Source organism: Canis lupus, chromosome 5 (assembly GCF_003254725.2).
Source record: "Canis lupus dingo isolate Sandy chromosome 5, ASM325472v2, whole genome shotgun sequence".
NCBI lineage: Eukaryota > Metazoa > Chordata > Mammalia > Carnivora > Canidae > Canis > Canis lupus.
This window is the reverse complement of record NC_064247.1, coordinates 10,621,519-10,634,164: the sequence shown is the minus strand read 5'-3', so window position 1 is coordinate 10,634,164 and position 12,646 is coordinate 10,621,519. Positions and strand designations below refer to the sequence as shown.

The following is a 12,646-nucleotide window of genomic DNA, read 5'->3' as shown; positions in this document are numbered from 1 at the left end:
TGAAAAGACCTCAGGTTGAGTGCCAATTCTCCTGAAGGGTAGAGCACAGAGGAGAGAAAAAGAGAAATTACATCAGTATGATAACGATGATTATCTCTGTAAGAGAATTTTAATTGATTGTACTTTTCCCTTCGTAGTTTCAGACTTATCTTCACATGTTTTTGAGCATGTACTATGTAAAGTGTTCAAAAGTTTCAAAGGGGTCACTGTTGTTTCAAATGAGTCATAGTCCATCTGGCCTTAGGGCGAGATGCAACCTCAGTTGAACTTGGTTTTTGCTTATAACTTGAGAAACAGTTGAGGGCTGTTCCTGAAATGTTATACTTTATGAAAATATTGTTCAACTAGTAGCTCAATGAGTCCTTCCCAAACAATTTCAATATATTGAATCTATCTGCCTATTTCATGAAAAAAAGAAGGAAAATTCTATTCAAGGATAATGATGTATTTAAGCTAGAGTCATAGAAAATCAAGTGTTCATAGCAGGAAGGTATCATAGAAAAAGTGTAACAGAATGTCTGACACAAAAGAGGGATCCAGTACATAATGAATGAGTTAAAAATAAATTAGTATATGTATATATAAGAAAATAAACTATCTTAAGATTATTACCCTAGAAATTGTAATGTAACCAATAATATTTAAGGTGGGCAGCATATTCACAGACAAAACAGCATGCCTGAAGTTGCAAAATTCCTCACAGGTCATATTTCCTGATGGTTCTGAATGTGTTAGAGCAGAACTATGTACAATTACTTCATTAGACTTTACTCCTCTGGATTCTGTCTCATTTTTGTTCTCTGTCTTCTTCCCTTGGTAATTATTCCCACATTTGCTGTTCTCTGGCTTGCCTGAGTCCACAAAGATTAGACTGGAAGAGGCTGAGGAGTTCAAGAATTCACAATGTAGTGTTTGGGTTCCTGTAGTTTCAGAGTTAGAATATGAGATTCAAGCAAGGTAATTAAAATGAGAGCATCAGAAATAAAATCAAATAAATCCTATTGGGAAAATCTTATTGCTGGAAGAAAATGCACAAATACAAATTTATATTTTTTCATGAAAGTACAAGTTCTCAGACTCCCTTAAATATTTATGAGCTGTCTATAAAGTCAGGGTTAAGTAGCTTAATTCTAGACAGAAGTATATTTCTCCATTTATCTTTGGAGATAAAGGCCTATCACAAGTTCAGTTATTAGTCCAACAGCAGTCTATCATAGACAAGTGTTTCGGGAGCAAAGCTACCACATTTTAGGGAACATACAAAGCGTTGCTACTTCTTCCTTCAAGCACTGATCCTCAGGGACTTGATGAGCTTTAATCTCAGCCACAGCTAATAAAAATGCTTAGTGCTTACCATGTGCATGTGTAAGGCAACTTGCTAAAGTTGTTCATGCTTTATCCTATTTCACTATTGGATAACCCTATAGTGATACTATCATCTCCACTTTACAGATGAGCTAACTGAGGAGCTGAAGATTAAATAACTGCCCCAAAGTCACTCAGCTAGTGAGTGGAGTCAAACCATGGGCCTAACTTCAAAAGCCATGCTCCTACTTCCTACACCATCCTGTTCCCTTCTGTGGTAAAAACTGCAGTAAAAGTATTTGTGGTGAGTACCTCCCACAGATACAGATCTAAAATCAAAGAAAACCAATAAGAGGACTTGTGAGAGCATCTTTCTCAAATATTTCATTTTACAAATGAGAAAAATGAGAGTAGGATTTTCAAGATCGAGGTGGTAAGAGAACAGAACCAGAACCTGTCTTATGTTTGCCAATTTAATATTATTTCTTTATGGCATTGAGCTTCCTATTCAGTTCACATTTACTAAACACTAATGAAGAGAGTTCTAGAAATATAATATAGATATAGATAGATAATAAATCTCCTATAATCGAGTAGAGTTAGGAGAAGGAAAATTCAGGAAAACACCAAAGAAAATTTGTATTCAAGTCAAATGTATCTGTTATAAAATCTCACTCTTGGCTTGCCAGTAAATGAAGAGGTTTGCTCTATACCACAGACCACCCCTCCCACATTTTATCCCTTTTATATGGGGCTCCTTAAAAGCAAATTATCTTATTTTTCTAAAGGGTTAAGAATAAGGGATTTGTTTTAGATTTTGGTGGCTGGGGTGTTGAAAGTGGTGAACACAGAGAATAGATGTTTACATGGCAACTATTTAAAGGCAATCATGAGATGCCATCCTATCTAATTTACCACTGTTTCCATTTATTATTTCTTATATATTTTCTCACCAGAACTCCTAACCTACTCCCCAACTTACAGCATTTCTGGGCATCCCAAACACAACACAACACAACAACACAACACAACACAACACAACACAACACAACAGACCACCACAGCACAAACACAACACAACACACACATGCTGGAAAAGAAATGTGGCACTTCACAGTCTTCACCCCATTGGTGAGGGATGGAGTTCTGCCTTAGGGATGTGAGGATGGCTGAACACAAGATTCCTGATATGGGACAGATAGGACTGTCATTTAGTGTGTTAGTCACATATGCCTACAGCCAAGGAAGGAGGATGCCACATGCCATGCGGGACCACATGGGGGATACACTCAGAGGCAGAATGAACAACTGCTTAGTTGGCAGCCAGCCAAAACCCTTTCGGGGTTTTTGTTTGTTTGGTTTCGTTTTGGTTTTGTTTTGTTATTGTTTTTAAATTTTTATTTAAATTCCAGTTGGTTGGGGATCCCTGGGTGGCTCCTGGGTTTAGCAGTTTAGTGGTTTAGCGCCTGCCTTCAGCCCAGGGCATGATCCCAGGGTCCTGGGATTGAGTCCCACATCAGGCTCCCTGCATGGAACTTGCCTCTGTCTCTCTGCCTATGTCTCTGCCTCTCTCTGTGCGTGTCTCTCATGAATAAATAAAATCTTAAAAATAAATAAATAAATTCCAGTTAGTTAACATACATGTACTATTAGTGTCAGGTGAACAATATAGTGATTGACACTTCCATATAACACCCGGTGCTCATCATGACAACTGCACTCCTTGATCCCCATTACCTATGTCACCCCTCTTCCCCACATCCCCGCCCAACCCTCAGTTTGTTCTCTTTAGTTAAGAATCTATTTCTTGGTTTGCCTTTCTCTCTCTCTTTTTTTCCCCTTTGCTCATTTGTTTTGTTTCTTCAATTCCAATACAATATGGAGTTTATCTCTCTCTGACTGACTGATTTCACTTAGCGTAATACTCTCTAAGTGCATCCATGTTTTTACAAATGGCAAGATTTCATTCTCTTTTATGGCTGAGTAATATTTCAGTGTGTGTGTGTGTGTGTGTGTGTGTGTGTGTGTGTGTAAACACATTCATCAGTCTTCTTTACCCACTCATCAGTCAATTGAGGACTGTGTATAATGCAGCTGGTCTGGCTGAGACGGGAACCAAGTAAATGGGGACTTTCCTGATGTGGGGGAGTATATCTGGCAAAAGTAGAAGAACTTAGTTAGGCCTTTGAGGCCCTTGAGGCTTGAAGATATCAAGACTACACATAAAATAGTAGGCATTTTAATATATCTTCCCTGAAATATATTGCCCACAGGCTCTTGTTTTTATGCCAGCTTCCATTTTGGAGGTGTTCATTCCACTGCAAGGAACTATATATTCCTTTTCACTTTCTCTTCTCTTTCTCCTTCCCTTTCTCTCTTCTCTTTGTAGAAATATGTATATTTGTAGAAGATATATATTATGAATATATATTTAAAAACATGTAATATCTATACATACACATTTTTACAAATATCCATATATCAGGCAGAAAGGCTGATAAGAAAAAATGAGGTCATCCATAGGCTGGAGATCCAGGTGAGGCCATGGAGTACATGTTGAAGAAATAAAACTATAGGATTGGGAGATTGTGGTCCACCATTGATACCTTGGTTTGGGGTTTCAGAGTTTGAGTAATTCTATATAACGGCAACATCAAGGTTATAATGGAGCTGATGATTGAACAGGAATGCAAGAGATACTCACTGGAAGTAAGATTAAGAAATTCAAATTTTAGTATATTTTATGAGCTGTTCACATGGATATTAAGGTTTCTTTTTTTGTCTTAAAGATTTTATTTATTCATGAGAGACACAGAGAGAGAGGCAGAGACATAGGTAGAAGGAGAAGCAGGCTCCCTGTGGGGAGCCCGATGTAGGACTTGATCCCAGGACCCCAGGATTACTCCCTGAGCCAAAGGCAGATGCTCAACCCTTGAGCCGCCCAGGCACCTCCTGGATATTAAGGTTTCCTACAATGATAGTAATCTGTAGGATGAAGTGGAAGACCACAAACCTCTAAAAACGTCTTTACTCAATATGTCACCAGTGGTTTTCATGTTTTGAAATTCAATTAAAAAAAAAATTCCTCCCTCATTGTCTTATCTGAATGCTCCATGACAGTTCTTTCTTGAAACTTCCTTGAAACTCAGGTAATAAAAGACAGAAACAAATAAATCTTACAAGATTGTGTAATATAAGCCTTGGAGAAGTTTTATCAAAAACCAGAGGAATGGTGATTTGAAAGTGGAAATTGGGAGCAAAAGAACACTGTCAACAATAGCAACAATAATACTGAGCCTGTTCCTACAGCCCTGTACCACTAGCCCCCTGGTATATGGAAGGGAAGCCACTTGCTTACAGGAACCCCAGGGCTATTAGTACCCTCAAGTGAAAGTCAGATTTATGGTAAGATAAAAAGGTACCATGTGGGGCTCTTGGGTGGCTCAGTGGTTGAGTGTCTGCCTTCAGCTCAGGGAGTGATCCTGGAGTCCCAGGATTGAGTCTTACATTGGGATCCCCACAGGGAGCCTGCTTCTCCTTCTGTCTGTGTGTCTGTCTCTCTCTCTGTGTCTCTCATGAATAAATAAATAAAATCTTAAAAAAAATACAATCTTTAGAAGAACAAGTTTTGGTAACTTGCACTGGGACCTTATTTAAGGGACCCAGAAGGGGAAGATTCTCGTGGATGAGGAAGATGGTTGAGCACAAAAGCTGTTGGGGAGGTCATGTCAGAAAGTTACATTTGTTTGTGACTCTGCAGGACACGATCTAGGGCACTTGTGGGAGGGCCTAGTGTCAGTTTATAGTCACCAGGCTGCTTGGCCAAATGGCTACCATGGAGTAGCTTAGCTAAACTTTTGACCACTGATACTAAATCCTTTGGTATACTTCACTGCAGCTTTTGAGAATTTGTGATGTAATTGAGATGTCTGTTCAGTTGTTGCTACTGAACATTTTCTTACAACTGAGTCAGGAGGAAGGAATATGTGAGAATTGGCTGGCAAGAGGAAGGATCAATGAATTCATTACATAAAACAGTGGCTCTCTGGTTGTCATGCCCTTTGTCCATAGTTGGAGGGAGATAGTTCATCTAGCAAGTGGATGTGCTTTAAAATTTCTATAGGTTATTTTGGTCCATTCCTTTCTTCTTCCCATATTGAAAAAGAGTATTTAAAACACCCAGTTATAGTTGAGTATGGCAAAAGTAAGAGATTTCCCAGCTACCACCACATTTGGGACAAGTATCTAATAAGAATCAATGTAGAAACATTATTATATTATAATAGAATATATTATAATAATGTATTATTATACATTATATAACAGTGTTGATCATAAGAATAATAATCAACATAAAAGTAAAAAGGTATATTTATGTTATTTTTCAGAGTTTATGAAGTTATTATACATTTTCAGTGTCAAGTCTGGCCCAATCTGGGGCCAGATATAGTTGGATACCAAAATTATGTTTAAATTCTCTTACTGGCTCAGGATTTTCGTTTCTGTAGTAGTGATAGCAGATTGGAGCTTTTGAGTAACATGGGAAGTCATGAAAAGCAATAAAACAACACAAAGGGGCAACTATATTAATCTTTATCTAACAATGACCTAAATAAAAACAAACATTGGATATGTTACTGTTCTTCCTTGTTTTGTTATTATTATTATTATTATTATTAGTAGTAGTAGTAGTAGTAATAATAGAGTATTTTTTGTGGTATTTAGTTTTCTAGAATGAAGCCAATCATGTTGCATCATCATAATACCTAGAAGAAGCATTAACTTATAATTATCTGTGGCTGGATTTCTTAGACCATTTAGATTAAGCCTATAATAAGAAAAAGAGAAAGGAAAAGTGTAAAATATTTCCTACTTTGCCAATGAGAAAACAAAAGTTCAGATAGTGTAAATGTCATATGATAAAAAACTAGTATATCCAGGCATAAAATGCATGTTCTGTGTCTTTACTTAAGTATTTTAAATTAATTCATGATATTCTGTGTGTGATATGGTCCATTCATAGATTTAAAATGTATTATTTTCTCTATGCTTGAATTGCTTCCTCTGGATCTTGACTAAAATACTTTATATCTGATGCGGCATGAAGCCTTTTTATATCTTCCCACAAATTTTTTTTTTTTTTCTTCTTCCCACAAATTTTATGGTCTTCAAGCATGCTGTTATTCACATGGAGTCCAGGGTTAAAAATAGCCTTTTTAGGAAAAAAACTTTCAAGTTCTCTTGTGCCATAAGGACATAATTTTGAAGATTGCTTCTCTCAAAACTTCCTTTACCTTTTCATTCCTTAGACTATAAATGAAGGGGTTCAGAAGAGGGGTCACCATTATGGTCATGACAGCTGTCACTTTGTCAAACTCCAGTGAATGGCTCTGGCTGGGCCTCACATACATGAAGATGTTGCTCCCATAGGCAATGGACACAACCGTGATGTGAGAAGCACAGGTGGAAAAGGCCTTCTGACGTCCTTGGGCTGAGGGGATGCGCAGGATGGTAGAGATGATGTAGGTGTAGGACACGATGGTGAATACCAGTGAGGTCAGGAGGACAAAGGAGGACAAGAGGAAGTTTATCATCTCAATGAAATGAGTGTCTATGCAGGCCACCTGCAGTAAAGGGGCAATGTCACAGAAGAAATGACCAATTTCCCTATAACAGTAAGGCAGTCTGGAGACCACGATAATTGGGCACAGCACAGAAAAGAAAGCCCCTATCCAGCAGCCCAGAACCAGCAGGAGACAGACCCTGCTGTTCATGATAACGGTGTAGCGCAGAGGGTTACAGATGGCCACGTAGCGGTCAAAAGACATCACTGCCAGGAGGATAAACTCCACTGTCCCCAGGAAAAAAAAGAAGTATACTTGGGTCATGCAGCCAGCAAAAGATATGGTCTTCTTGTCCTCTAGGAGACAAGCTAACAGCTTTGGGGTAACTGAGGTAGTGTATAGAATGTCCAAAAATGACAAATTACTGAGAAAGAAGTACATTGGGGTTTGGAGGCGATTATCAGCCCATATTAAGGAAATGATGACAGTATTTCCTGTTAGAGTTAGCATGTAGGTAAACAGGAGGACCACAAAGAGGGAGATCTGAAGCTTCCGGATAACAGGGAAGGCAGTCAGCGTAAATTCAGTCACTCTGGTCTGATTTTGCACATCCATCACACGCAATAGCTACTGGGCAGCACGTCTCTGAAAAAAAAATTATAGAGATGAAAATTAGGTTCAGTAAGTTTTCAACTCTCCGATGTCAGTGCTAAAGATGAGGTAGTAAAAGCTTTGGATGAAGAGTCAAGAGTGACTTCATGCTGCTACTCACTCTCCTATACATAGGACCTTGGAGAGATTACGTGACTTCCTCTAACCTCAGTATTCTCATTTTTAAAATTTTTGATTGAATGAAATTACCTCCACGGTCCCACTAAACTCTGCTCTTTGCAATGGTTTTTGTCTTTGAGCCAGTGCTTCTTCTCTTCTTTCTTTCTTCTCAATCTACTATTTTCCCAGCTAAGTTCTGTGCCTGAGAAGAGAGAATACTTAACTGAGAATCCAGCCAGTTGGTTTGCAAAATGGTGCAAGGGAATGTTAACAAAAGTTGAGTTCCTTTCCCCCCAAGTTATTTTGACCCTTCAGGTATTGTCCACATAAAAGAATAGAAACCAAGAAAGTCCAAAGAAAGGGAATCTGACCTGCATTTGTCTCCCCTCACTTTTATTATTGGGATTGTGTGAGTCTCAATGTGATATATGGCTGTACCCACATTGTTCGGATGTACTAATAATCAGTCTCTCATGAGGCTGGATAGGTTGTTCTTATTGCTTATACTGGTAAAAAGTTTTTGATGTCTACTCTGTTATGGAGCAAGTAGGTGTATGATGTTGGATCATAATTTACATAACCTATTTCATACATTTGAAAAACATCTTTTTGGAAAATAATCTTTGTTCCTTGCAATGTTGTGTGTATGGCAACATCCAGAAGAATAACAAATCTTTTCCCTCCCATTCCCTGATTGGGAATTCCTACAGATTCTCTTAAATAGGGCACTTTGCCTTATATTCTTTCAGCAATTTGGACATTTATTGTAAATGGTAGTCCAAGAAAGTGGATGCAGATGGATGGTGTTTGAAATGCTTCTCATGGAATACTGCTCAACTTTGGTGAATATCTACTACATGCCTGATTAATTCAATTGAAGTTCTGTCCTTTGGTATTTTATTTTGTGACTAATCTTTTAGTTTTATGTTAAAATGACTAATTTATGAACAAGAGCTAGGATCCCTACAGGCTTGGAGCCCGCGAGTTTCCTCTTGAAAGTAGGTCATTTACCTAATACTCTCTGAGAAAAGTAATTCATAGCAGCCTTTTTTGCCCTAAAGACTTTAAAAAAAAACTTCTCTGAATGGATTTCCATTTGAAAAGTTTGCTGTGACTTTTACGGTTCCCGTAGTTGCTCATTTTTTTTTTATTCATGATTCATTAATTCCAAAGATAAACTGCTTTTAAGTTATCGAAGGACCTCAAAAGGGTGATCTATTAAAATAGGGCCTTGGTACCAGTAGGTATGCTTCCATCATAAATATGATGATATTCACCCCTCCTCCCACTATCCTATACCCAGGTAATAAACCTCAAGACTAATTACTATAGCATAAAAAGGCATGACCATGTCTGGGTGGATACGTGTTAATGTTACTGAGATCTAACATAAAAATAGAATAGAGCATGATATGTGGACAAGTGGAAATGCTTTGAAATTCCCTTTCATTTTCCCCTCTCCCACCTTCCTTACTGACCATACTAGAGACTAGCAGGTGTTAAAGAGGACGAATGTGGATTCTCATGCAGCTGCCTGCCATCTATTCCAGTGTTGCTTCCATTTGTCTAGCCAATTGTTTCCCAACTTCCCTAAAGTCCTCCATTTTTCTTCTTGGGTATTTAGTTTCTGATTGTCCTGATAGGAGCTTGATTCCTTCCCGGTGTTGTAAAAGTTAGACAAGATGGGATCTGCAGAAGCACTGTGCCATTTTTCAGCAAGATTCCAAGATAGTTGAAGACAAATACAGTTACCGTTTGCCATGGTTGTCATTGGGTCACATATGAATGGGAAAAATGGCATCGAAAGCTTTCTATTCTGCTGTATTTGGGTCAAATAAACTCTGAGAAGAACTAGAGATGCAACATTGTTGTCTTTGGAGAGTCTCTTAACTTCATGATCCTGGAGAGCAAGCTGGCTTTGTGTTGGTCTTCTCCAGATGACCTCTCTAGAGCCCATCCTGTCCAGGGGGAAAGGTTCTGGATTATGACAATCTGTGTCTAAGAATTTAACTGTAACCTTGTCAAGTTAAGGCTTTCATTTTGCGGGAAGATTATTCTTCGTTACCATTTGTGGATCCTTGAAAAGTGGCATTAATGAGACTCCTAAACATCCTGTCCTAACCATCTGCTTTGTAAAATGCAGATAACGGCAGTGGCAGATTGAGGTCCTCAGCTCGGGCCTCTATATACCGTGATGTATGTATACTTAGTGTTTGGTACATGTTTGTTAAGAGCATTGAGATGGGGAAGGAGGAACAAAAAAGGACTAAGATGTGGTGGGGGTGGGGATAAGAGATAATTTGGGATCTTTGCCGCTGTCAGTAAAACGTGACAAAATTTAATTGCAACCAAAGTACATTAAGGACTTTCATTTACATACTTACAGTAAAGCTATCATACTTGACAGCTGCCATCACTGTCATTTCAGGGACATTAATTACACTTTAATTCATAAACTATACATGTAAACAAATTTAGGGAGACTCGGGCTGTTTAACATATAAATATGGATAATTGCATAATAAAGTATACTCACATCATACTGATTGTGGCACAGTTGGTATTTTCTCTATTCGAGTATGCGAGGAAACTGGAATGCTGGCTGTTTTTCCTGCTGCATTCCCTCTGTTATTCTTTCAATTCTGTGATGCTTCAGCCTTGAATTGTGTGTAAATCTCAGTCCTCATCTGAGACGGTTCCCCATGAGTAGCTAATCAAAACCACACCAAATGGTTATTCAGTTTTGGCTTCAGTGCTCCATCCTTCTTCCTCTGAATGAGAAATTGTCCTTCTTCATTACCTCTGTGGATTTTTCTCCATTCTTTTTGTATTTCCACAGGAAAAGCGAAGTCTCTATTTACACTAGGAATGAGTCCTAGTGTTATATTACCTTGTCATCTTTCATGTGACCGTGTATGTCAACCTGAGGATATTCCTCAGAGTTTCAAGTCCTATGGATTCTGGAGCACATTCTTGTTAAGAGGGACAGAATGGGGGGGGGGGGGGTTTGGTGGTGAATGCAGCAGTCACACACCTGTATCTAGCTAGAGCAGGTCCTCTGACTTCTATTTTGGATCTCTGCCAAAAGTGGCCCGGACTTCCCAAATCTCAGCTGGGTTTTTTTCTTTTTTTTAGTTGTGGGAATGTGACTTCTTATCTATTCAGTAAATTTCCATTTCTTCTGTGGATCCATCCTGATTGTCAGAAGATTTCATTTTTGCATTCCTTGAAACATCTGTCTAAACTCTCACCCTTGGTGAGAATTTTATTTACCTGGGTCACCCCTGTTCATTTATCAGGTATACTGTGACTTGATTTTACATATAACCGCCTTTATTTACTCTCTTCAGATAATAACATTACCCTGCCTATATTAAAATGATTACAATGGGATAAACTGAAATTTAATGAGATTTTGTGTTCTTCTTCAGAGATTTGGTTTACAATGGCACCTGGGACTATGGCATAAGAAAAGGTTAATTATTATTATTGCAATCACAGAACATTAGATTGGAAGTAACTAATCACATTATAAAAGTTAGGGTCTCCTGGGACATTCTCTTGGTTGTTTATTTTATTTATTTAAAGAGAAACTTAGAGAGCTGCTTTGAAGCCTCAGGGAACTAGAAACTTGGAAAACTTAAAACATGTTTTTTTCTGAAATAATCATTATGTATTAAAGTAAGCTTTAAGGTGATTTCCAGAGATTATTTACATAGATTTATATGTCTATGTACCTATTTTAAATCCATCTCTTTGATGTACGATGTATGGATAATATACAATTTAATTGTACAGTCGGTTGAGTTTCGACACATGGATCTGTTCACGAAGCCCCCAGCATCACTGTGATGGTTTATAATATTTCCATCATCTTAGAAACTGTCCTGTGCCCTTTTGAAGCAAATGCTCTCCTCTCCTTATCTCAGTCTCTGATAACCACTGAGGTGTTTTCCATCAGGGCAATTTGAATTTTGTAGAATTTTATATAAATGCTGTCTTACTGCATGTAGTATTTTGTGTTTTTTTTTTTTCACTTACTCAGATGCTTTGAAATTAATCCAAGTGTTTCAGGTATCAGTTATTTTTTCCTTTGTATCACTGAGGATTATCTATTATGCAGATTGTGCAGATCACAGTTTGTTTATTCATCAGATGATAGACACTTGAGTTGTTTTCAGTATTTGGCTCTTATGAATACAGTTCCTATGAACAGTTGAGTTCATGTTTTTATGTGAATATTTGTTTTCTTTTCTCTTGGATACATTCCTAGGAGTAGAATTACTATGTTTTATGGTAAGTATACGTTTAACTGTATAAGAAACAGTCATGGTATTTTCCAAATTTATTTTCATTTTTTTTCATCTTATTGTTTTTTGATTTTTTTATGGTTCCCTTACATCTTTCTTCCTCCCTTGTTGTCTTAATTTGTGAATTGATGATTTTCCACAGCAGTATGCTTTGATTCCCTTGTCTTTGTCTTTTGGATATCTACTGTTGGTTTTTGCTTTGCAGTTACCATGAATGAATTGCCCATAAAATCTTTTGTAGTTAGATCAGTCCATTTCATGCTGATAACAACTTAACTTTTATCACATACAAAAACTATCCTTCTATTCCCTGCTCATTCTCCCCACCTACATTTTATGGTTTTGATGTTGTAATGTACAATTGACCCTTGAACAACATGGGAGTTAGGGGCACTGGCCTCTTGCACAGTTAAAAGTTCATGCAAAACTTTTGACTCTCTCAAAACAGAAGTCTTCCCAATAGAGAGTTAATTACCACATATTTTCTTATGTATTATATACTGTAATGTCACAATAAACTAGAGGAAACCAAATGTTATTAAGAAAATCATAAGGGAGAGAAAATATGTTTACAGTACTGTATTTATGGAAAACTGTGTGTAAATGGACCTGTGTAGTTCAAACTTGGGTTGTTTGAGGGTTAACTTTATACTCCTTTTTATTGTATATCCATTAATAAGTTATTGTAGCTATAGG

General features: G+C 37.6%; 1 protein-coding gene across 4 annotated transcripts in view; it reads right to left on the bottom strand.

Annotated features, from left to right (window-relative positions):
- Window positions 1-5,650: 5,650 nt before the first annotated feature.
- Window positions 5,651-12,646, bottom strand: part of LOC125752055 (olfactory receptor 6M1-like) — a 39,960-nt gene continuing 32,964 nt past the window's right edge. For all 4 annotated transcript variants that reach the window (XM_035716617.2, XM_049109826.1, XM_035716618.2 and 1 more), the window contains 2 exons: window positions 7,731-7,842; window positions 5,651-7,514 (listed from right to left, as the gene is read on the bottom strand). In XM_035716617.2, the coding sequence (XP_035572510.1) occupies window positions 6,537-7,484 (948 nt within the window). In that variant the 5' untranslated portion in view covers window positions 7,485-7,514; window positions 7,731-7,842 and the 3' untranslated portion in view covers window positions 5,651-6,536. The remainder of the gene's footprint in view (window positions 7,515-7,730; window positions 7,843-12,646) is intronic.